This window comes from Kogia breviceps, chromosome 3 (assembly GCF_026419965.1).
Source record: "Kogia breviceps isolate mKogBre1 chromosome 3, mKogBre1 haplotype 1, whole genome shotgun sequence".
Classification (NCBI taxonomy): domain Eukaryota; kingdom Metazoa; phylum Chordata; class Mammalia; order Artiodactyla; family Physeteridae; genus Kogia; species Kogia breviceps.
Window position 1 is genome coordinate 144838295 of NC_081312.1, and position 27006 is coordinate 144865300.

Consider the following 27006-nt stretch of genomic DNA (forward strand, 5'->3'; position numbering starts at 1 on the left):
GGAAAAGTTAGCAAAACAGCTATAAATGGAAGAAATCTGAAAATATTACCTAAAGCATAAATACTTTTACAAAAAATTTATATCTTAATTTTTTTTTAATTGTAAATGTTCCCGATATGAAGCTGTGGGCTTAATTTAAATATCAGTGAGATTGGGTCACATTTCTATTCTGGTCCAAGGGCAAGGATGAATTTTCATGATCATAGAATCATGAATCCATTCTATTACATAATCATATAAGGCTGGGGTTTTTTTGTCCTCATGAACAGATTGGTTTCATACCTTCCTAAAATATTTACCCTAATTAACTATAAAAATGTTTTTTAGGATGAACAGTTAATGTGGTCTACCACATCCTAAGAAGGGAAATCCTGTATTACACCTAAATTAGAGCCCATATACCTCACTGGACAAAAATCTAATGAGTGAGTTTTTCTCATAACATTATAGAATTTCTTGCATCTCTCTATTATAAGGAATAGATCAGTTAGGATGATGCTTGGCTACAAGTAGTCTCAAATTAACAGTGGCTTAGTAGATAGTTTACTATTCCCTCACATGAAAGTCTAGAAATTGAGGCTTTATTCATAGTCTTCAGGAACCCAGTCTCCTTCTAGCTTTTCGTTATGGCTTCTGTAGGATATAGCCGTCATCTTCATGGTTTAAATTAGATCTTCAACCTTCATATCCATGTTTCAAGCAGCAGACGGAAGAAGTGCAGAAGGGACAAAGGATATAAGATTCATTCCTGGAAACTGCCATCTGACACTTTTGCTTATATTCCATTGACAAAATCCTAGTACTGTTGTGACCACAGTTGACCCTTAAAGGAGCCTTAGAAATGTAGTCTAAAAAAAAATTCAGGTATAGTGATTGTATGGTAGATTGTATTACCCTGTTTCATCTTAGAGATAAAATAATTAAGAGCAACTCAACCCTTTGATTCAGTAGCAACATGGGTGAAAGTGTCTTTTCTCAATTAGCTGTCAGTGATACTTCTAATTCTGTAATACAAATGAATCTGACATGATAATAGACAAAATATTCTCAGGAGAAGCAATTCCAGGTTTAACTAGCATTGGATATGGCTGTGTCCTAGCATTCTTCTGTATTTTCATTCAATAACTTTAAAGAGGTTATATAGAAGCTTGCCTCTCACTGTAGCAAAAAAGACAGATATCCTGCTTTCTCGTTTACATGACTTAAACTAGTTATTTCACAGAAAAGTTTAGCATTAATAGTACTTTAACTAAAGTAATTCTTGGCAGAAATTCAATGTTTTTTCAGTGGTCTGCCTTTAGTATCCTTCCCTATCCAATAGGACTATTTGGATATATTCCATAAGAGTTCTTTTAAGCCCTAAAATGTGTTAAAGCTAGTCATCTCTTCCATATTTATATGGCACAGAAGTTTGGTGTGGTTGTCTATCAGACGTTTGTTCATTTATTTTTGGCTGTGTTGGGTCTTTGTTGTAGCGAGTGGGGGCTATTCTTCGTTGTGGTGTGCGGGCTTCTCACTGCGGTGGCTCCTCTTGTTGCAGAGCAGGGATCTAGGCATGCAGGCTTTAGCAGTTGCGGTTCATGGACTCTAGAGTGCAGGCTCAGTAGTTGTGGCACAGGGGCTTAGTTGCTCTGCGGCATGTGGGATCCTCCCACACCAGGGCTCAAACCCGTGTCCCCTGCATTGGCAGGCGGATTCTTAACCACTGTGCCACCAGGGAAGTCCCTGTATCAGAACTCTTGCCTGAGAAATACTGGTTCTCCTGTTGGAACTCTTGCTGTTACTCTTGTGCTTCATACAGGCTTTACAAAACTTTATATGGCAGTACTTATCTTTTAGATATCTCTACTCTGTTTTATCTACCTTTTTTTTTCGTCTTACACTGTAAGCTGCTTTCAGTACCTGGAGTATGGTAAGCATGCAATAAATAATTGTTGAATTAATTAGAAAATCATTTCTTTGAATCATTTTTCCTTGGTAATAAAGATACTTGTCCTGAAAATATGTACTTGCCTCCCTAAGATCCCAGTCATAACTGGGATTTTTCTTGTAACTTTAAAGAAATAGTGACTGTAATACATACATATATATATATATATATATATATATATATATAAAATGTAAAAGATATATATTATCTAGTACCTATCAGTTTTATCTAATTTACTGCAAGAGTAAATTAGACAAATTTATTGGACAAATTCTTAGTTTAATGTGTTTTGTGACAATAAAATAAATTTTATTTATATTTCCAGCAACGTGAACTGGAGGAATGGCAGTTGCAGCAAAGAAGGCAAGGATGTATTAATGAAATTATTGAAGAAGAAAGACTAAAACTTCTCAAAGAACATGCTACAAAATTACTAGGATATCTCCCTAAAGTAAGTGACATTTAACACATAACCTCTAATAGTGGGGATAAAAACATAGTATTAAGATTTCAGAGGGAAACTGAAGATGGTGGAGTTAGGAGGACGTGTGCTCACTCCCTCTTGTGAGAGCACCAGAATCACAACTAACTGCTGAACAATCATTGACAGGAAGACACTGGAAGTCACCAAAAAAGATACCTCACATCCAAAGACAAAGGAGAAGCCACAGAGAGATGGCTGGAGGGGTACAATCACAATAAAATCAAATCCCATAACTGCTGGGTGGGTGACTCACAAGCTGGAGAACAATTATACCACAGAAGTCCACCCACTAGAGTGAAGTTCAACAGGAGGCTTCCCAACCTGGGGGTGTGGCAATGGGAGGAGGAATTCCTAGAGAATCAGACTGTGAAGGCTAGCGGGATTTGATTGCAGGACTTTGACAGGACTGGGGGAAACAGAGACTCCACACTTGGAGGGCACACACAAAGTAGTGTGTGCATCAGGACCCAGGGGGAAGGAGCAGTGACCCCATAGGAGATTGAACCAGACCTACCTGCTAGTGTTGGAGGGTCTCCTGCAGAGGTGGGGGGGCAGCTGTGGCTCACCGTGGGGACAAGGACACTGGCAGCAGAAGTTCTAGGAAGTACTCCTTGGCATGAGCCCTCCTGGAGTCCACCATTAGCCCCACCAAAGAGCCTGTACCCTCCAGTGCTTGGTCACCTCAGGCCAAAGGACCAACAGGGAGGGAACTCAGCCCCATCCATCAGCAGACAAGCTGATTAAAGTTTTACTGAGCTCTGCCCACCAGAGCAACACCCAGCTCTACCCACCACCAGTCCCTCCCATCAGGAATCTTGCACAAGCCTCTTAGATAGTCTCATGCACCAGAGGACAGACAGCAGAAGCAAGAAGAGCTACAATCCTGCAGCCTGTGGAACAAAAACCACATTCACAGAAAGACAGACGAAACGAAAAGGCAGAGGACTATGTACCAGATGAAGGAACAAGATAAAGCCCCAGAAAAACAACTAAATAAGAGAAGATAGGCAACCTTCCAGAAAAAGGATTCAGAATAATGATAGTGAAAATGATCCAGGACCTCGGAAAAAGAATGGAGGCAAAGATTGAGAAGATGCAAGAAATATTTAACAAAGACCTAGAAGAATTAAAGAACAAACAAACAGAGATGAACAAAACAATAACTGAAATGAGAAATACACTAGAAGGAATCAATAGCAGAATAATTGAGGCAGAAGAACGGATAAGTGACCTGGAAGACACAATGGTAGAATTCACTGCCACAGAACAGAATAAAGGAAAAAGAATGAAAAGAAATGAAGACTGCCTAAGGGACCTCTGGGACAACATTAAACGCACTGACATTTGCAGTGTAGGGGTCCCAGGAGGAGAAGAGAGAGAGAAAGGACCCGAGAAAATATCTGAAGAGATTACAGTCGAAAAACTTCCCTAACATGGGAAAGGAAATAGCTGCCCAAGTCCAGGAAGTGCAGAGAGTCCCAGGCAGGATAAATCCAAGGAGAAACATGTCAAGACACATAGTAACCAAGCTGACAAAAATTGAAGACAGAAAAATTCTTAAAAGCAACAAGGGAAAAACGACAAATAACATACAAGGGAACTCCCATAAGGTTAACAGCTGATTTCTCAGCAGAAACTCCAGAAGCGAGAAGGGAGTGGCATGATATATTTAAAGTGATGAAGGGAAAAACCTGCAAGAATACTCTACCTGGCAGGGATCTCATTCAGATTCAATGGAGAAATCAAAAGTTGTACAGACAAGCAAAAGTTAAAAGAATTCAGCACCACCAAACCAGCTCTACAACAAATGCTAAAGGAACTTCTCTAAGTGGGAAACACCAGAGAAAGAAAGGACCTACAAAAACAAACCCAAAACAATTAAGAAAATGGTAATAGGAACATAAATATCAATAATTACCTTAAATGTGAATGGATTCAATGCTCCAATCAAAAGACACAGCTCGCTGAATGGATAAAAAGCAAGACTCACATATATGCTGTCTACAAGAGACCCACTTCAGACCTAGGGACACATACAGACTGATAGTGAGGGGATGGAAAAAGATATTCCATGCAAATGGAAATCAAAAGAAAGCTGGAATAGCAATTCTCATATTAGATAAAATAGACTTTAAATTGAAGAATGTTACAAGAGACAAGGAAGGACACTACATAATGATCAAGGGATCAATCCAAGAAGAAGATATAACAATTATAAATATCTATGCACCCAACATAGAAGCACCTCAATACAGAAGGCAAATGCTAAGAGCTCTAAAAGAGGAAATCGACAGTAACACAATAATAGTGGGGGACTTTAACCACCTCACACCAATGGACAGATTATGCAGACAGAAAATTAATAAGGAAACAAAAGCTTTAAATGACACAATAGACCAGATAGATTTAGTTGATATTTATAGGACATTCCACCTGAAAACAGCAGATAACACTTTCTTCTCAAGTGCACATGGAACATTCTCCAGGATAGATCACATCTTGGGTCACAAATCAAACCTCGGTAAATTTAAGAACACTGCAATCATATCAAGCATGTTTTATGACCACGACGCTATGAGATTAGGAATCAATTCCAGAGGAAAAAAACGTAAAAACACTAACAGATGGAGGCTAAACAATACGTTACTAAATAACCAAGAGATCACTGAAGAAATCAAAGAGGAAATCAAAAAATACCTAGAGACAAATGACAATGAAAACATGATGATCCAAAACCTATGGGATGCAGCAAAAGCAATTCTAAGAGGGAAGTTTATAGCAATAGAATCCTACCTCAAGAAACAAGAAAAATCTCAAACAATCTAACCTTACACCTAAAGGAACTAGAGAAAGAGGAACAAACAAAACCCAAAGTTAGTAGAAGGAAAGAAATAATAAAGGTCAGAGCAGAAATAAATGAAATAGAAACAGAGAAAATAGGAAAGATCAATAAAACTAAAAGCTGGTTCTTTGAGAAGATAAACAAAATTGACAAACCTTTAGCCAGACTCATCGAGAAAAAGGGAGAGGACTCAAATCAATAAAATTGGAAATGAAAAAGGAGAAGTGACAACGGACAACACAGAAATACAAAGCATCCTAAGAGAGTACTACAAGCAACTCTATGCCAATAAAATGGACAACCTGGAAGAAACAAATTCTTAGAGAGGTATAACCTTCCAAGACTGAACCAGGAAAAAATAGAAAATATGAACAGACGAATCACAAGTAATGAACTTGAAACTGTGATTAAAAATCTTCCAACAAACAAAAGTACAGGACCAGATGGCTTCACAGGTGACTTCTATCAAACATTTAAAGAGCTAACACCCATCCTTCTCAAATTTTCTAAAACATTGCAGAGGAATGAATGCTCCAAACTCATTCTACGAGGCCACCATCACACTGATACCAAAACCTGACAAAGACACTACCAAAAAAGAATATTACAGACCAATATCACTGATGAATATGGATGCAAAAATCCTCAACAAAATACTAGGAAACAGAATCCAACAACACATTAAAAGGATCATACACCATGATCAAATGGGATTTATCCCAGGAATGTAAGGATTCTTCAATCAATGTGATACACCATATTAACAAATTAAAAAATAAAAACCATATAATCATCTCAATAGATGCAGAAAAAGCTTTTGACAAAATTCAACACCCATTTATGATAAAGAATTCCAGAAGGCGGGCATAGAGGGAACCTACCTCAGCATAGTAAAGACCATATATGACAAACCCACAGCAAACATCATTCTCAATGGTGAAAAACGGAAACCATTTCCACTAAGAGCAGGAACAAGACAAGGATGTCCACTCTCGCCACTATTATTCAACATAATCGTGGAACTCCTAGCCACGGCAATCAGAAGAAAAAGAAATAAAAGGAATACAAATTGGAAAAAAGAAGTAAAACTATCACTGTTTGCAGATGACATGATACTATACATAGATAATCCTTAAGATGCCACCAGAAAACTACTAGAGCTAATCAATGAATTTGGTAAAGTTGCAGGATACAAAATTAATGCACAGAAATCTCTTGCATTCCTATACACTAACAATGAAAGATCAGAAAGAGAAATTAAGGAAACAATCCCATTCACCACTGCAGCAAAAAGAATACCTAGGAATATACCTACCCAAGGAGACAAAAGACCTGTACTCTGAAAAATAAGAGCTGCTGATGAAAGAAAGAAAAGATGAGACAAACATGGAGAGATATACCATATTCTTGGACTGGAAGAATCAATATTTTGAAAATGACTATAGTACCCAAAGCAATCTACAGATTCAATGCAACCCCTATCAAAGTACCAAGGGCATTTTTTACAGAACTAGAAAAATCTTAAAATTTGTATGGAGACAGAAAAGACCCCAAATAGCCAAAGCAATCTTGAGGGGAAAAAAATGGAGCTGGTGGAATCAGACTCCCCGACTTCAGACTATAGTACAAAGCTACAGCAATCAAGACAATGTAGTACTGGCACAAAACCAAATATAGATCAATGGAACAGGATAGAAAGCCCAGAGATAAACCCAAGCACCTATGGTCACCAATCTATGACAAAGGAGGCAAGGATATACAATGGAGAAAGGACAGTCTTCAGTAAGTGGTGCTGCAAAAACTGGACAGCTACATGTTAAAAGGATGAAATTAGAACACTCTCTGGGGCTTCCCTGGTGGCGCAGTGGTTGAGAATCTGCCTGCCAATGCAGGGGACACGGGTTCGAGCCATGGTCTGGGAAGATCCCACATGCCACGGAGCAACTGGGCCCGTAAGCCACAACTACTGAGCCTGCGCGTCTGGAGCCTGTGCTCCACAAGAGAGGCCATGACAGTGAGAGGCCCGCGCACCGTGATGAAGAGTGGCCCCCACTTGCCACAACTAGAGAAAGCCCTCGCACAGAAACAAAGACCCAACACAGCCAAAAATAAATAAATTTTAAAAAAAGAAACCACTCCCTAACACCATATACAAAAATAAACTCAAAATGGATTAAAGACCTAAATGTAAGGCCAGACACTATAAAACTCTTAGAGGAAAATATAGGCAGAACACTCTGACATAAATCACAGCAAGATATTTTTTGACTCATCTCCTAGAGTAATAGAAATAAAAACAAAAATAAACAAATGAGACCTAATGAAACTTAAAAGCTTTTGCACAGCAAAGGAAACTATAAACGATGAAAAGACAACCCTCAGAATGGGAGAAAATGTTTGCAAATGAATCAATGGACAAAGGATTAATCTCCAAAATATATGAACAGCTGATGCAGCTCAATATTAAAAAAACAATCCAATGAAAAAATGGGCAGAAGACCTAAATAGACGTTTCTCCAAAGAAGACATACAGATGGCCAAGAGTCACATGAAAGAATGCTCAACATCACTAATCATTAGAGAAATGCAAATCAAAACTACACTGAGGTATCACCTCACACTGGTCAGAATGGCCATCATCAAAAAGTCTACAAACAATAAATGCTGGAGAGGGTGTGGAGAAAAGGGAACCCTTTTGCACTGTTGGTGGGAATGTAAATTGATACAGCCACTATGGAGAACAGTATGGAGGTTCCTTAAAAAACTAAAAATAGAATTACCATATGACCCAGCAATCCCACTACTGGGCACATACCCAGAGAAAACCATAATTCAAAAAGACACATGCACCCCAGTGTTCATTGCAGCACTGTTTACAATAGCCAGGTCATGGAAGCAACCTAAATGCCCATTGACAAACGGATGGATAAAGAAGATGTGGTATATACATAAAATGGAATATTAGCCGTAAAAAGGAAGGAAATTGGGTTATTTGTAGAGACATGGATGGACCTAGAGACTGTCATACAGAGTGAAGTAAGTCAGAAAAAGAGCAAGAAATATTGTATATTAACGCATATATGTGGAATCTAGAAAAATGGTACAGAAGAACCAGTTTGCGAGGCAGAAATTGAGACAGAGATGTAGAGAACAAATGTATGGACACCAAGGGGGAAAGTGGGGAAGGGGGGGTTGTGGTAGTGGGATGATTTGGGAGATTGGGATTGACATATATACACTAATATGTATAAAATAGATAACTAATAAGAACCTGCTGTATAAAAAAAAAAATATTTCGGAGGGCCTGGGTTTCACTCACTTCTTGCTATTACAAATTAACAATGTGATCTGAGCCAGTAATTGAACATCTCCAAAATGAGAGTTGGTCTTAGCACATTCTATTAAATATGAGCTGGAATTACTGAATTTAAATTTTAGAGGCTCTTTTCTCCTCTTTCAGTGTAGGAAGTCTAAAACTGTAGCAGTTCTGATATTCTGGTGATATACAGGAAAACCTTGTAATTGGTATCAGTAGTCACAGATACATGCTTGAACTGAGTCTGAGACAGATCTGCTGTATAGCAGGAGGTTACATTATAACTAGGTAACCCTGGTTTTTAAAAGTACTTCCAGAAGATAGCAAATTTTCATGTATGTCTGAAATACGTTGACTATAAAAATAACTGAGTTTCCTAGGCCACATAAACATCTGGACTCATGTAAATAAAATTTCCATCCTTCAAATATAGAAATTATGCCATTTGATACTGTATTCAGTCAAAAGAATCAAGTGTATATTTTGCTTAGTCAGTGCAAAGGAAGGAGAAAGAGAAATGTGAACACTTATTACCTGTCCATAGGACCTTATAGTAATGGGATTAATGAATACAAAATGATACATTAATGACAAAAGCCATATGGAATTGTTAAATTTCATAAACTAGACTGGGAGAGTCTTAGGGTTTATATATTTGTGTAGCAAAGTAATTGTGGAAATGGGAGAGCCTGATGATAACCTAAAATGCTTTTATCCTAGATCCTAGGGGCTCCAAATGACCTAAATTCTCTGGATTCTTAGGATAAGTAAATATTCAAGTTTAATTTTGTTTTAAAGGGATTAAGATTAGTTGGCTTAACTCCACACCTGGATTCTTTCCTGTAAGTTTGAATGTTTGCTGATTAGACACAGAACTGAGGCAAGAGCCAATCCCATGCATGAATCTGGCAAAGCTCAATCTCTTCACCCTGACCTCCCTCATATCATACTGTAGGGATGTTTCAAAACAAGGGTAGAGGGTATAGTATGGATTAAATTCATTCCTATTCAGCCCATCAAAGCAGTAGTACTTGTAGTAATAAAGCAGAAGAGCCCAGATTCCTATGACAAGTTCTAACACAGGATCTGGTAAATCAGGAAATCAAGTCAAGCTAAGAATATTCCATATATATAAAGTCATAATTTCAGAAAATTTTTTTCATAAATATATTAAATAGATTGTTATCTTGGAAATAACTATAAATTTCATGTCTGTATATGTTACCCTTAATGAACATTTAGTGAATTATTCTGGCATTCATAGTAACCCACAAAATATTTTTCTTGTAGGGAGTATTCAAAAAAGAGGATGATATTGATATGCTTGGTGAAGAGTTTAGAAAAGCATATCAGAAAAGGAGTGAAATTTGTAAAGAGAAGTGATATCATCAAAATTTGGTAAACCTGGATTCTTTTGTATTTTACCACTAGATGTCAGTGTAACTTCTGTTTTACAATTCAGTGAGGGTAGGAATCCATTGTCTTTGGATTTTCTAAAACATCTCTATTTCATCATTTATAAACAATTATTTGTAAGAAAACATGTTTTTGATAAAAATTAAATTACTGAGTAGTTTTTCACTGCAAAATTAATGGTAAAGTTAATTGCTTTTATTCAAACTATTGTTTTTGTACTAATAATTTGAAGATCTGAATTCTACACCACACTCCATATAGAGAAATATATATATAGAAAATCCAACAATCCAGGAGACTAACCTCTCCATACCACTTCTGTGTTGGTGTCTTGGAACTTTACTTCCCTTATTTGGCCAGGGAAAACTTTACTTTTCTCCTCTTACAGTAGACAGGAAAAGAGTGAGGAATTTCAACGTGCTTTACTAGCTAATGCACTTAATTGTCAGTAAGAACACAGAAACAGTTTCTCTCGTATAAACATCATTTACAACATAGTTATATCTCTAGAACATAAAATATTTTCAATTCAAATGCAGTTGAAAAAGGGCTAGATGGTCATAAGATAACAATCAAAAGTTAAATTCCTATTGCTATTTTGTAATAATTAGATACCAATTTTACATCCCCAGATCTACACAGAGAATTTGAAATTATTTTGATTTATCAAGTATCTTCATTTCTTAGAGTCAAAATAATTCAAACCATTACAACTTAAGTTAAATAAAGGGTATATCCACCATGCACTACAGGTTAAAAAATAGATCACTTATTAATTTCTCCATTCGAGTGCCTTCATAAATTCCTCTTCAGTGAAAGATAACATCTTGGCAGCTTCAATATGCATCTGTTTAAAAACAAATATTGTCTAATTTAGTGTTAAGAGTAGACCACAGAACAACAGGAAATTTATAAAAGTGTGTGTATAATATGCTATCAAATTAAGTTTTGTTGTAGGAATGTGTAATTCTAATTACAATAAATGTGACATTTGAAATGGTCAGCCTCTAAAAACCTTCACTCACTGCTGGTATTGTACCAACCTGTTGAGAGAACAATTCAATAATATTGTAATACCTAACCTTTGCAAAAAGGGACAGTGGCAAAGCCATGAATTCATATCCTCTTACCACTAGGTAACTTGTGTAGTGAACACAACAAAAGTGGTTTGGAATCAGTTTTCACTCTTCAAGAGGCAAACGGATCCCCTAAGTTATTTTTATATATGGTATTTTCTTTAGTTAGGGAGTATCCATATTGTATTTACTAGTACTATTTCCACATTTCTAATTTACTTGCATTGATGTATAGATAAAATTTTGCGACTAAGCTTGTCAAAATAAACATATCTAAAGTAGAAATACTAAATATCTTAGTAGAAAGAGCCAAATAATATCTACAATTTATTTTAACTTTGTTTTTTAGGATAAACTCACCTTCTGCCTTTTTAAAACATCAATTAATTTTAATTGTTTCTTGAACCCTATCATTAACTCTCCTTTTTGTCTTTCTAGCTTCTTGTTTTCTGATTTTAATACTTCAATTTTTTTGTGTTCTTCATTTGCTATATCCTGCAAAAAGAAAAAAATCCCATTTATTCTTTGCAGTATTTGAATGGAAAAAATGATATCAGCAATAAAAGCTATTGTTAGTTTTTGCATTACTAAATTACTGTAACTTTGATAACTTTTAAGGATGCTCACACCTCTAGCATTTTAAAAAACGTTTTAAAAATAACAACTCAGTTCTAATTCCAATAATGCCAAAGTAGCTTATATTTGAAGGCAGAGATGAGTAATCAGTAGTAAGCAGAAACTGGAGATGGTTATGACCCTTGAAAAAATGGAAGCATACTGGTTGAGATCCACATTCAGCTGGTTTCTGAGAGCACTTTTCAGTTCATTGGTTCACAGGGGACAGACCTGAAGCAAAAAGTATCAGTCTTATTGGGCTAAGGAATTGGACAGCAGGGCTGCCACGATGGTAGAAATTTCCAGGTGGGAAATCCCTCAAAATCTGGATACACAGTTCCCTCAAATCCTTGGCACCTAAATAACATGTGCAGGGTGAGACTCCTAGGAACCCATGAAAGGTAACAGTTGTGGTCTAAAGAACTGAGCAGAGAATTCAGCCACTGCCTATGATAAGTAAGACTGAGTTTGTAATCTTGGTAAAAATTAATTGAATGACCTTTGCAGCAATTTGGACAGTGGAGAAAAAGGACCAGTGAACTCTAACACAAGTAGAAACTATTAAGTAGAGGAACATCTGGTACTTGGAAAAAATGTGAAAGGATGTCTTTCATGCAAAAAGGGAAATGATACCAGAAGGAAATCTGAATCGACATACACATACATTAAAAAAAAAAAGTATCAGAAATAGTAACATGTGGTAAAGATTAGTAGAGTTTTTCATTAAAAACTTCTCTTTATAAGATAATTGACAATGGGTTAGATTTGGTTGCCAAGATGGCAGAGTAAGACCCTGAGCTCAACTCCTCCCATGGGCACACCAAAATTACAACTATTTACAGAACAACTATTGATGAGAAAGACATGAATCTAACAGAAAAGATCTTTTCCAACCAAGGATATAAAAAAGGAACCACAACAAGCTAGGCAGAAGGAGTGGAGGTGCAATATCGTCAAGACCCATACCCCAGATGGGCAACCCACAAACGAGAGGCTAATTACAATTACAGAGGTTCTCCCTAAGGAGCAATGGGTCTAAGCCCCACATTGGGCTCCCCAGCCTGGGGGTCTTGTGCTGGAAAGACAAACCCCAGAATGTTTGGCTTTGAAGGCCAGTGGGGCTTACTTTCAGGAGACCCAGAGGGCTGTGGGAAATAGATATTCCACTCTTAAAGGGTGTACACAAAATCTCACATGCTGTAGGACCCAGAGAAGAAGCAGTAATTTTTGAAAGGAGCCTGGGTTAGACCCACCTGCTAATCACCAAGAGGTAAGAGGCAACTGAAGCTCATCCTTGGGACATAGGCATTGGCAGCAGTCATTTGTGGGAGCCCATTCTATCACGTGGACACTGATGCTGGGAAGCACCACTTCAGAGTCCTCCTCTAGCTTATTAGCACTGGGATATGGCTCCACCCACCAGCCTGTCAGCACCAGTACTGGGAAGCCTCAGGCCAAGCAACTAGCTTGGTGGGGACAAAGCCCCATCCACCACCAGCAGGCAGGCTACCTTAAGATCCCCTGAGCCTACAGCCACCTGGAACACAGCATAGCCCTGCCCACCAGAGGGCCCAGGACCCTGCCCCACACACAAGAGCAGAGGCACTAGCCCCAGGATCCCCAGGGCTTTGCAGCCAGAGACCCTGGGACCCAGCTCCACCCACCAGTGGGCCGACACCAGCCCAGGACCACCACAGCCTTCCATAGCAGGACCCAGCCCAGCCACCAGCCCTGGGTGCCTCCCCACCGCTAGACCCTGGCCCCACCCACCAGCAGTCCAACACCACCTCTGAGACACCTTGGGACCCTTGGCAAGATTCAACACACTTTCATGATAAAAAACACTTAAGAACCAAGGAACAGAAGGATTCTACTTCAACATGATAAAAGCCATATACTGACAAGCCCACAGCTAACATCAAACTCAATGGTACAAGACTGAAAGCTTTCCCTCTACGATCAGAGACAACACAAGGATGTTCACTTTTGTCACTTTTATCCAACACAGTACTGCAAGTTCTGGTCAGAGCAGCTAGGGAATAAAAATAAAAGGCACCCAAATCAAAAAGAAGGAAGATTATCTCTGTTCACAGATGACATTGTCTTGTATGTAGAAAACCTTATAGATTCCACAATTTATCCATCCGAATAAATTAATTTGGCAAAGTTACATGATATAGAATCAACACAAAAAAAAGTTGTGTTTCTATATACTACTAATGAACATTCCTAAAAAAAAATTAAGAAAACAATTACAAATGTAATACCATCAAAAAGAATAAAGTACTTAGGAATAAAAGTAACCAAGGAGGTGAAATGCTTTTACATTGAAAACTTCAAAACACTGCTGAAAGTATTTAAAGACAAACGAATGGAAGGATATTCTGTGGTCATAGATTAGAAGATGTCAGTACTACCCAAGGAGATCTATAGATTCAGTATGATCTTTATCAAAACCCCAATGGCATTTTTACAGAAACAGATCCATGGCTAGCTAATATTTATATGGAATCTCAAGGGAACACAAATAGTCAAACAATATTAATTAATAACACAAGTTGAAGGTCTCACACTCCCCCATTTCAAAACTTATTACAAATCTATGGTAATCAAAATAGTGTAATACAGACATAAATATTTACCAATATAATAAAGAGCCCCCAAATAAACCCTTGCATATAAAGTCTAATGATTTTTGACAAGGATGCCAAGACCATTCACTAGGAAAAGATGGCCTCTTTAACAAATTGAGCTGGGAAGCTAGATATCTCCATGCATAACAATGAATCTGTACACCTACTTCATATCATATACAAAAATTAACTCAAATTTGGTCAAATACCTACATGTAAATCCTAAAACTATAAACTATTAGAAGAAAATGTAGGGGAAATGATCATTGACACTGGATTTGGTTGTGGATTCGTGGGTATGAAACCAAAAGTACAGACAAACAAAAGAAAAAAATAGATAAATTGGATTACATCAAAGGACACAATCAACCGAGTGAAAAAGGAACCTACAGAAAATATTTGCATATCATATACCTGATAAAGAGTTAATATCCAGAATATAGAAATAAGGACTTGAATAGATAATTCTCCAGAAAAGATATACAAATGGCTAACAAGCACATGAAAAGGTGGTCAACATCACTAATATTTAGGGAGATTCAAATCAAAACCACAATGAGACACCACCTAATAAACATAAGGATGACTACTATTTTAAAAAAAAGCAACACAAAATAACAAGTTGGCAAGGATATGGAAAAATTGGAACCCTTGTGCACTGTTGGTATGGATGTAAAATGATGCAGCCACTATGGAAAAACAGTATGGTGGTTCCTCAAAAAGTTAAAAATAGAATTACCATATGATCCAGCAATACCGCATCTAGGCAAATATCCAAAATAATTGAAAGCAGAGTCTTTAAGAGATACCCATACACCCAAGTCCATATCAGCATTATTCACGATAGCCAAAGGGTGGAAGCAACCCAGGTTGCTTTATCCAATGAAAGGATAAACAAAACCTGTTACATACATACAATGGAATATTCAGCCTTAAAAAGGAATGAAATTCTGATACATGCTACAACATGGATGAACCTTGAGAACATTATGCTAAGTGAAATAAGCCAGTCACAAAAAGACAAATAGTATATGATTCCACTTACATTAGGTACCTAAAGTAGTCAAAATCATAAAGATAGAAAGTAGAATTGTGGTTGCCAGGGATCAGTGAGAGGGGGATGGGGAATTAGTTTTTAATGGACACAGGTTTTCAGTTTTTGCAAGATGAACAAGGAGTTCTGGAGTTTGGATACACAACAGTATGAATATATGTAACACTAGTGAACTGTACACTTTCAAAAATTAGGGTAAATTTTATGTGTAGTATAATACAAAGGTTTTTTTTTTAATTCAGAAAGTTCATTAACTCCTCAAAGCAAAAAAGTAACAATGTAGTGTGGAGTTTGTGTATAATAAATAAAATGTATGACAACAACAAAAAGAGGACGAGAGAAGTATACTGCTGAAAGGTTCTTACATTATTCATAAAATGCTGTTACTTGAAGGTAGACAATGACAAGTTAAAGGTGTATCTGATAAATGACAAAATGTCCATAAAAAGAAGTGGAGATAATAAGCCAGTAAAAGAGATAAAATGAAATTGTTAAAAAATATTCAAAAGGAGAAAAATAAGAAACAGGAAGAGCATGAACATATAGCAAGTTAATAGAACAAAGAGAACAAATAGCAAGTTAATAGAATAAAACCCAACCATTATTAATAATCATATTAAATGTAATGGTCTAAGCCTCCTAATTAAAAAGTCAGAGATTGTCAGATTGGATTAAAACAATAAGAGAACAACTATGTTGCATACAAGAACATACAAAGGAGTTACAAATGAAGGGGTGGTAAGGACAACACTAATGTCAAGACTAACTAAAAGAAATTACATGATTTCAGGATTTATTATAAAGGTATAATAAGACAATATATTAACATGAAGACAGACATACAGATCAATGGAACAAAAGAGATTCCAGCAACAAATCCACACATATCTGGGCAACTGATTTTCAACAAAGGTACCAGGGCAACTTAATAGTGAAAGGATAATCTTTTCAACAAATAGTGCTGCACATATTCCAATAATGAACCGTGACCCCTTATATCATGCACAAGAACTCACCAAAACATAAAAGCTCAAGCTATGCAACTTCCATAAGAAAACCTAAGAGCAAATCTTAGTGACCCTTTAGGTTTAGCAAAGAATTCTTAAATAGGACACAAGAAGCATAAATTATAAAAGAAGAAAAACAACAGATTGGACTTCATCAAAATTTTAAACATTGCTCTTCAAAAAAACTGTTACAGAAATAAAAGGCAAGAGATATTTGCAAAGCAGGTATCTGACAAAAGACTTGTAGTTAGGATATATAAAGAACTCTTAAAACTCAATTATAAAACAAGTCAACTCAATTCTTTAAAATGAACCAAAGAGAAAAAAACTAAGGAAATATGAATATAGTCTTTAGTTAATAAGTGAATCATAATAATATTGATTCATTCATTAATGGTAACAAATGTACCATACTAATGTATATATTAGTTGCAGAAGAAACTATGTGTAGAGATTATAGAAATTCTCTGTACTAATTTCCCAATTTTTTGTAAATCTAAAAATTAAAGTTCATTTAACAATTTTTTAAAAGAAAAAGACTGATACAGACACTTCACGAAAGAAGATACCAAGACTCTCCTGAACAACCAATGGATGAAAGAAGAAATCAAAGAGGAAAAAAAAATGATCTTGAAACAAATGAAAAAGGAGACACAACATACCAAAACTTATGGGATATAGTAAGAGCTTCCCTAAGAGGGAATTTCATAGCAACAAATGCTTACATTAAGAAAGATCTCTGCATTTTTACTCCTCCCTTAACTGCTTACTGTGAACATAGATGATTTTACTACTTTTGTCTTTAAATCTTCCTAGAAGCTTTATAACTGGCTGATCTACTACCTTTATTATATGTTCCTGTTTACCAGTGAGATTTTTCCTTTTGTAATTTCCATATTTCTAGTTGTGGTCTTTTCTTTTTCACTTACAGAAGTCCATTAAACATTTCTTGGGAAGCTGGTTTAGTGGGGCTGAATTCTTTTAGCTTTTGTTTGTCTGTAAAACTCCTTCTCTGTCCTTCAAATGTGAATGACAGCCTTGCTGGATAGAGTATTCTTGCTGCAGGTTTTTTCCTTTCATCATGTTAAATATATTGTGCCACTCTCTTCTGGCCAGCAAAGTTTCTGCTCAAAGTCTGTGGACAATCTTATGGGAGTTCCCTTATACATAACTAGTTGTTTTACCCTTGATGCTCTTACTATTCTCTCTTTAATTTTTGCCATTTTAATCATAATGTATCTTGGTGTGGATCTCTTTGGGTTGATCTTTTTGGGGACTCTCTGTTCTTTCTGGACCTGGATGTCTGTTTCCATTCTCGTGTTAGGTATGTTTTTAGCTACAATTGCTTCACATAAGTTCTCTGCCCCTATCTGTCTCTCTTCTCCTTCTGGGACCCCTATAATGTGAATATTAGTATGCTTGATGTTTTCCAAGAGGTCTCCTAAACTGTCTTCATTTTTTAAAATTCTTTTTTCTTTTTTTTGTTCAACTTGGGTGATTTCCACTACTCTGTCTTCCAGTTTTCTGACCCATTCCTCTGTATTACCCAATCTAATGTTGATTCCTTCTAGTGTATTTTTTATTTCAGTTACTGTTTTTTTCAGCTTTGTTTGGTTCTTCTTTATATTTTCTAACTCCTTCTTAAAATTCTCACTGTGTTCACCCATTCTTCTTCCTAGTACATTGAGCATTTTTATGGTCATTACCACAAACACTTTATTGGGTAGATTGCTCATCTCCAGGGTTGTTAGAATGTGTTCAAACTTAGGACATCTTCAACTTTCAATATCCACCTGTGTATGTTGCTATATACAAACCTTTGGTTTGGTAACCACAAACCAAAAAATCTATAATAGATACACAAAAAGAGATAAAGGAATACAAATATAACACTAAGATAGTCATCAAATCACAAGTGAAGGGAGGAAAAGAAGGATGAAATAAGAACTACAAGGACAACCCCCTACCAATTAACAAAGTGGCAATAAGTATGTACCTATCAATAATTACTTTAAATGTAAATGTACTGAATGTTCCAATCAAAAGATACAGTGGCTGAACAGATATAAAAACAAGATACACACACACACACACACACACACACACACACACACACACATATGCTGCCTATAAGAGATTCACTTCAGAACTAAATACACAGACTGAAAGTGAGGGGATGAAAAAACAAAGTCTGTAACAAGAGACAAAGAAGGACATTACGTAATGAAAAAGGGACAAAGAAGGACATTATGTAATGAACAATAATAACCCTTGTAAATATTTATGCACATAAACTGGAGCATTTAAATGCATATAGCAAGTAATTCCAAATATAAAGAAAGATATTGACAGTAACACAAGAATAGCCAGGGGCTTTAACAGTCCACTTACATCAATGAACAGGTCATCCAGACAGAAAATCAATAAGGAAACACAGGCCTTAAACAACACATCAGATGAATCTAATAGATATATATAAAACATCCCATCCAAAAGCAGCAGAATATGTATCCTTTTCAAGTGCACATGGAACATTCTCAGGATAGATCACATGCTAGGCCACAAAACAAGTTTTAATAAATTTTAAGACTGAAGTCATACCAAGCCTATTCTCTGGCCACAACACTAGGAGATTATAAATCAACTATTAAAAAAACCCAAAACACATGGAGGCTAAACAATATGCTACTGAACAACCAATGAGTCACTGAAGAACTCAAAAAGGAAAAAAAAAACAAAACATGGAGACAGAAACAAAAACACAATGATCCAGAATCTATGGGCAGCAAAAGCAGTTCCCAGAGGGAAGTTTATAGTGATACAAGCTGACATCAGGAAACAAGAAAATCCTCAAAAACCCTAACCTTACACCCAAATAAATTAGAAAGAACAAACAAAACCTACAGTTAGTAGAAGGAAAGATCAGAGCAGAAATGAATGAAATAGAGATGAAAGAATGAAAAAGAGAAAACAAGAAATAATCAAAGAAATTCAGAGCTTTGAGAAAATAAACAAAATCGATAGTTTTAGCCAGACACATTAAGAAGAAAAAGGGAGTGGGCCCAAATAGGTAAAATCAGAAATGAAGTTACAGTTGACACCACAGAAATACAAAGGATAAGAGATTACTCTGAACAATTACACACCAATAAAATGGACGACCTAGAAGAAGTGGACTAATTCCTAGAAATATACAGTCTCCCAAGACTGAATGAGGAAGAAATACAAAATATGAACAGACCCCAATTAATACTAATTAGATCAGTAATAAAAAAATACTCCCAACAAACAGAAGTCCAAGACCAGATGGCTTCACAAATGAATTATGCCAAACATTTAAAGAAGACTTAATTTGTATACTTCTCAAACTATTCCAAAAAATTGAAGAGAAGGGGATGCTTCCAAAGTCATTCTTTGAGGCCATCATCACCCTGATACCAAAATCAGATAAAGATACCACAAAAATAAGAAAATTACAGACCAATAACACTGGTGAATATAGATGCAAAAATCCTCAACAATATTAGCAAACTGAGTTGAACAATACATTAAAAGGATCATACACCATGATCCAATGGGATTTATCCCAGGGAGGCAAGAATAGTTCAATATCTGTAAATCAATGTCATACATCACATTAATAGGATGAAAGAAAAAAAATCACATGATCATGTCAATAAACACAGACAAAGCATCTGACAAAATTCAACATCCATTCATGATAGACTCTTAACAAATCAGGTTTAGAAGAAATTTACCTCAATGAAAAACAGGCCATATATGACAAGCCCACAGCTAAAATCATACTCAATGGTGAAATGTTGAAAGCTCTTTCTCTAAGGTCAGTGACAAGTGCCCACTCTCACCACTCCTACTTAACATAGTACTAGAATTCTAGCTAGAGAAATCAAGCAAGAAAAATAAAAAGTATCAGAACTGGAAAAGAAGAAGTAAAATTGCCTCTGTTTGCAGTTGATATGATTTTATATATAGAAAAGTCTTACAAACTCCACGAAAAAACTGTTAGATCTCATCAACAAATTCAGTAAAGTTGTAGGATACAAAATTAACATTAAAAAACTAGTAGTTTCTATACACTAACAAATTATCTGAAAAAGAAAGAAAACAATCCCATTTAGAATTACATCAAGGAGAATAAAATACTTAGAAATAATTTAACCAAGGATGTGAAAGATCTATACACTGAAAACTTTAAGAAATTGATGAAAGAAATCAGAGAAGGCACAAATAAGTTGAGAGGTATCCTGTGTTCATGGATTGGAAGAATTAATATTTTTTAAATGTCAATACTACCAAAGCCACCTATAGATTTAATGCAATCCCCATCAAAATTCTGAAGAAATTTTAAACAGAATTAGGGGAAAAAATCCTGAATTTATAAGGAATCACAAAAGGCCCCAACAGCCAAAGTAATCCTGAGAAAGAACAAAGCAAGAGGCATCACACTCCTGATTTCAAGCTACATTATAAAGCTGTAGTAATCAAAATTTGTATGGTACTAGCATAAAATCAGAAACATAGACCACTGGAACAAAATCAAGAGCCCAGAAACAAACCCCAGCATGTACAGTCAACTAATATTTGACAAAGGAGCCAAGAATACTCAGTGGGGAAAGGATAGTCTCTTCAGTAAATGGTGCTGGGAAAATTTGATAGTCACATGTAAAAAGAATGAAACTAGTTCTATATTATACCACTCACAAAAATGAACTGAAAATGGAATAGAAACTTATATGTAAGACTAGAAACCATAAAACTCCTAGAAGAAAACACAGGATAAAGCACTTTGACATTGGTCTTGTTAATGATTTTTTTGGATGTGATACCTAAATCAGAAGTTACAAAATGAAAAATAAACAGGTGGGACTATGTCAAAGTAAAAAGCTTCTGCACAGCACAAAAAAAAAAAAAAAAAAAATCAACAAAATGAAAAGGCAACCTACAGAATGGGAAAAATATTGTAAACCATATATCTGAAGAGGTTAATATTCAAATCATATAAAGAATCCATACAATTCAACACAAAAAAATCAAATTATCCAATTTAAAAAATGAGCGAAGGACACGAATATACAATTTTCCAAAGATTTACAAATGGCCAACAGGTGCATGAAAAGGTGCTCAACATCTCTAATCATTTGGTAAATGCAAAATAAAACCACAATGAGGGGGCTTCCCTGGTGGCACAGTGGTTAAGAATCCACCTGCCAATTCAGGGGACACGGGTTTGAGCCCTGGTCCGGGAAGATCCCACATGCTACAGAGCAACTAAGCCCGTGCACCACAACTACTGAGCTCTCATGCCACAACTACTGAAGCCTGTGCACCTAGAGCCTGTGCTCTGTAACAAGAGAAACCACCTCAATAAGAAGCCCATGCACTGCAATGAAGAGTAGCCCCCGCTCGCCACAACTGGAGAGAGCCCGTGCGCAGCAACGGAGACCCAATGCAGGCAAAAATTTTAAAAAATAAATAAGTTAAAAAAAAAAAAAACCAATGAGGTATCACCTCATGACTGTTTGAATGGCTGTCATAAAAAAAAAACAAGAGATAATACATGATGGTGATGATGTGGAGAAAAAGGAACAGTTCTGCACTGTTGATAAGATTATACATTATATTACAATCACTATGGAAAACAGTTTAGAGGTTCCTCAGAATATTAAAAATAGAACTACCATATATCCAGCAATTCCACCATTGAGAATATATCCAAAGGAAACAAAAATACTATGTCAAATAAATATCTGCACCCTAATGTTCACAGCAGCATTATTTACAATAGCCAAGACATAGAAACAACCTAAGTGTCCAGTGACAGATGAATGGATAAATAAGTTGTGGGATATATACACAATGGAATATTATTTAGCTATAAAAAAGAAGGAAGTCCTGCCATTAGCATCATGGATGGGCTTCTGAAGGCATTATCTAAGTGAAATAAGTCAGAGAAAGTCAAATACTGTATGATCTCACTTATGTGTAGAATCTAAAACAACAACAACAAAATAAACTCACAGAAAAAGAGATAAGATTTGTGGTAACCAGAGGCAGAGGGTGGTGGGAGGGTGGGATTGGATGATGGTGGTCGAAATGTATAAACTTCCTGCTATAAGACAAAAAGTACCAGGTATATAATATACAACTTGACGACTAGAGTTAACACTGCTCTATGGTATATTTAAAAGTTAAGAGAATAGATCCTAAGAGTTCTCATCATCAGAAAAAAACCATTTTTTTCTTTTTCTTTTTGTATACATATGAGGTGATGGATATTAACTAAACATTATGGTAATCATTTCACAAAATATGTAAGTCAAATCATGTTATACACCTTAAACTTATAGAATGTTTCATGTCAATTATATCTCAATAAAACTGGAAAAAAGATATCAAGATGGCAAATAAGCACATGAATATGCTGAACATCACTAGTAATCAGGGAAATACAAATTAAAATCATAATATGAAATACCACTAGGCACTTATTAGAACAGCTAAAATATAAAAAACTGACCACAGTAAGTGTTGGTGAAGGTATGGAACAGCTGCAGGTTTCATACAGTGCTGTTGAGAATGTAAATTGGTACAACCATTTTAGAAAACAGTTTGGCAGCTGAACGTACGTGTAAAATACAATCCAGATAATTGACTCCTAGGTGTTTACCCAAGAGAAATGAAAACACATGTCCACACAAAGACTTACATGTGAATGTTCATGTGGGCTTTACTTGTAATAGCCAAAAAGTGGAAACAACCCTAATGTCCATCAACAGGTGGTATTAGTTTGGTAGATTTACACTATGTGTAAAATTATTAAAAGTGAACTACCGTCACATGCAGTAATGTAGATGAATCTCAAAATATTTTACTGAGTGAAAAGTTACACTTTTAAAAAAAATATGAAATTCTAGAAAATGTAAATGAGTTATCTGAAGATACGGGTTGGGAGAAGGGCATGATTATAAAGGGTCAAAAGGAAACTTTTGGGAGTGATAGATATATTTATTATCTCTATTGTGATTTATCATAGGTATACACATAGTCACAAATCATCAAATTTTACACACTTTAAATATGTGCAGGTTTATTATATGTCAATTATACCACGATAAATGTGATAAAATAGAAATAAAAATACATACACTTAAAGATAGGCAAATAGGTTCCCAGAGAGGATGGAAGCCCTGTGCCCCTCCCTCTCCCCCATATCTTGCCCCATGCATCTCTTCCATTTGGATATTCCTGAGTTATATCCTTTAATAATAAATGAGTAATCTAGGAAGTAAACTGTTTTTCTGAGTTCTGTGAGCCACTCTAGCAAATTAATGGAAACTGGGGAGGGAATCATGGAAACCTGTGATTTCTAACTGGTCTTTTAGGAGCACAAGTGACAACCTGGACTTGCAATTGGCATCTGAAGGGAAAGAGTAGTCTTGTGGGACAGAGCCCTTAACCTGTGGGATCTGTCACTATCTCTAGGCAGATAGTGTTGGAATTGAGTTAAATTTTAGGGCAACCAGTTGGTGTCCTAAGAATCTGAGAACTGTTTTGTGTGGGAAAAATCATCACACATTTGGTGATCAGAAGTGCCAGAAGTGAAGCAGAGAATTGAGAAGAGACCAGACACAAAGAGGAACGTTTTTCCTTAGAGTGATGCTAAGTAATTTATAACAGCATTGGTTTATGAAAGTATGTTTATATAAAAAATTATGTCGATTTTGAACATAAATGTAAGACCTTAAAGAAATTCATGCTTAAGCAGACATTACTCACCAGATCAAACATGCCCCCTCCATGGTGTACTTTAGAAGGTGTAAAATTCTGCACTGTATTTGCTTCCTGAATTGGAAAAGGGAGTACCATGATACCACAGAAATTGTACAAAACAATTAATACTCCCTTAATTTTAATTTTTATAATATGAACAGACAATAGATTATTAAAAGCTGAAGATAAAAATCAAAATTCCTTTTTAGGATTATCTTTATTCTTATCTAGGCATTGATTGGCACTGATAATTGGTAGCAAAATTAACTGGTTTTAGTTTTGCCTTCTTTTATCCACATCTTCATCCCCAGGAAAATCCTCCTACACAGATCAAAATATCGGTACAACCCAAGAACAAGACAACTGCTATGGTCTGATTGTTTGTAATCCCGCCCCAAATTCATATACTAAAACCCTAATGAAAAAGGAAAAAAAAAAAAAAAGATAGGCAAATAAAAAATTGTGAGACACAGCTAAAGTATCATTTTGAGGAAAATGTTAGTTTTAAATGCTGTGTTGGAAAAGAAGGTTGAAATATCAATGATCTAAGTCTTCAATTTAAGAAACTGAAAAGATTACAAATTAAAAAGCAAAGCAGGGCTTCCCTGGCGGTGCAGCGGCTGGGAATCTGCCTGCCAGTGCAGGCGACACGGGTTTGAGCCCTGGTCTGGAAGATCCCACATGCAGTGGAGCAACTAAGCCCATCAGCCACAAGCACTGAGCCTGTGTTCTAGAGCCCACGAGCCACAACTACTGAGCCCACGCACTGCCTCTACTGAAGCCCATGCACCCTTGAACCCGTGCTCTGCAATGAGAAGCCACTGCAATGAGAAGCACACACACCACAACAAAGAGTAGCCCCCGCTCGCTGCAACTAGAGAAAGCCCGTGCGCAGCAACGAAGACCCAACACAGCTAAAAATAATATATAACAATAGATAAATTTATTTTAAAATACTAATATCAATAAATATATTTTAAAAAAGCAAAGTAGACAAAATTGTATAAGGAGAATTCAGTGAAAATAGAAAACAGACAATAGAAAAAATTAAAAGTTGAAAAGATTAACTGATAACTGGTTAGCAAGACTGATCAAGGAAAAAAAAACCTGACAACATGGATCAATCTCAACATTATTGTGTAGTGAAGGAAGCCAGTCCCCAAAGAGTACATTCTATGCAGTTCCATTTATATGAAAGTCAAGAACAAGAATATCAGAACATCCTCCACTTAGGAGGATGGAGTACTTGAAAAGAGAATACAAGGGAACTTTCTGGGTGTGATGAAAATATTCTATCTATTGACTGAAGTGGTGGTTACACAGATGTATGAGCCCAAACTCACTAAATTATTGATGTACTGGGTTGGCCAAAAAGTTCATTCGTTTTTTTCCATAGGATGGTGCTAATAACACTTATTTGTCTTTAACTGCATTCAAAACAATTTTGTTAGATTGTGACAGCTGTCATATCAGTGTGCATTTAAAAAAGGACATCAAAATTGGTGAATTTTTATGTCGCCATTTTAATATTGAAGATGGAAGAAAAACATTTTCAGCCTATTATGAAAGAAAGGTAAAATTTCAAGAAAAGTAAAAATGCAACTGAAACACAGAAAACGATCTGTGCAGTGTATGGAGAAGATGCTGTGACTGATCGAACATGTCAAAAGTGGTTTGTGAAGTTTGGTGCTGGAGATTTCTCACTGGACAATGCTCCAAGGTTGGGTAGACCAGTTGAAGTTGATAGTGATCAAACTGAGATATTAACTGAGAACAATGAACATTATACCACACAGAAGATAGCCAACATACTCAAAATATCCAAATCAAGTGTTGAAAATCATTTGTACCAGCTTGGTTATGTTAATCGCTTTGAAGTTTGGGTTCCACATACATTAAGTGAAAAAAAACCTTCTTGACCATATTTCCACATGTGATTCTCTACTTAAACGTAATGAAAATGTTCCATTTTAAAAATAAATTGTGACAGGCGATGAAAAGTGGATAATGTACAATAATGCAGAGGGGAAGAGATCTTGGGGCAAGTGAAATGAACCACCACCAACCACACCAAAGGCTGGTCTTCATCCAAAGAAGGTGATGTTGTGTATATGGTGGGATTGGAAGGGAGTCCTCTATTATGAACTCCTTCCAGAAAACCAAACAATTGATTCCAACAAGTACTGCTCCCAATTAGACCAACTGAAAGCGGCACTTAAGCATCCAGAATTAGTCAACAGAAAATGCAGAATCTTCCATCAGGATAATGCAAGACCGTGTGTTTCTTTGATGACCAGGCAAAAACTATTACAGCTTGGCTGCGAAATTCTGATTCATCCGCTGTATTCATCAGACATTGCACCTTCGGATTTCCATTTATTTCAGTCTTTACAAAATTCTCTTAATGGAAAAAATGTCAATTCCCTGGAAGACTGTAAAAGGTACCTGGAACAGTTCTTTGCTCAAAAAGATAAAAAGTTTTGGGAAGATGGAATTATGAAGTTGCTTGTAAAATGGCATAAGGTAGTGGAACAAAAGGGTGAATATTTTGTTTAATAAAGTTCTTGGTGAAAATGAAAAATGTGTCTTTTATTTTTACTTAAAAACAGAAGGCACTTTTTGGCCAACTCAATAAAATCTGTGCATTTTATTGTATGTAAATTAATTCAATTAAAAAAATCCACCCAACTTTCTTATGTCCCTCCAACTCTACCCCCTAGCTAAGCTTCTTGAAAGAATTACACACATCCACTTCTCCATCTCCTTACCTGCATTCATTTTTCATCCACCTTAAATTTAGCTTCTTCCCTATCACTCTACCAAAACATTTCTGACCAAGGTC

At 36.1% G+C, this 27006-nt stretch overlaps 2 protein-coding genes across 15 annotated transcripts in view; one reads left to right on the plus strand and one right to left on the minus strand.

Annotated features, from left to right (window-relative positions):
- Positions 1-11652, plus strand: part of MNS1 (meiosis specific nuclear structural 1) — a 93047-nt gene extending 81395 nt beyond the window's left edge. For all 4 annotated transcript variants that reach the window (XM_067029790.1, XM_067029791.1, XM_059056267.2 and 1 more), the window contains 2 exons: positions 2256-2381; positions 9863-11652. In XM_067029790.1, the coding sequence (XP_066885891.1) occupies positions 2256-2381; positions 9863-9955 (219 nt within the window). In that variant the 3' untranslated portion in view covers positions 9956-11652. The remainder of the gene's footprint in view (positions 1-2255; positions 2382-9862) is intronic.
- TEX9 (testis expressed 9) overlaps positions 10169-27006 on the minus strand; it is a 205021-nt gene continuing 188183 nt past the window's right edge. For 6 of the 11 annotated variants that reach the window (XM_067029795.1, XM_067029792.1, XM_067029793.1 and 3 more), the window contains 3 exons: positions 24171-24236; positions 11425-11559; positions 10169-10835 (listed from right to left, as the gene is read on the minus strand). In XM_067029795.1, the coding sequence (XP_066885896.1) occupies positions 10761-10835; positions 11425-11559; positions 24171-24236 (276 nt within the window). In that variant the 3' untranslated portion in view covers positions 10169-10760. The remainder of the gene's footprint in view (positions 10836-11424; positions 11560-24170; positions 24237-27006) is intronic. The other 5 variants (XM_067029798.1, XM_067029800.1, XM_067029797.1 and 2 more) reach the window with 1 other exon arrangement.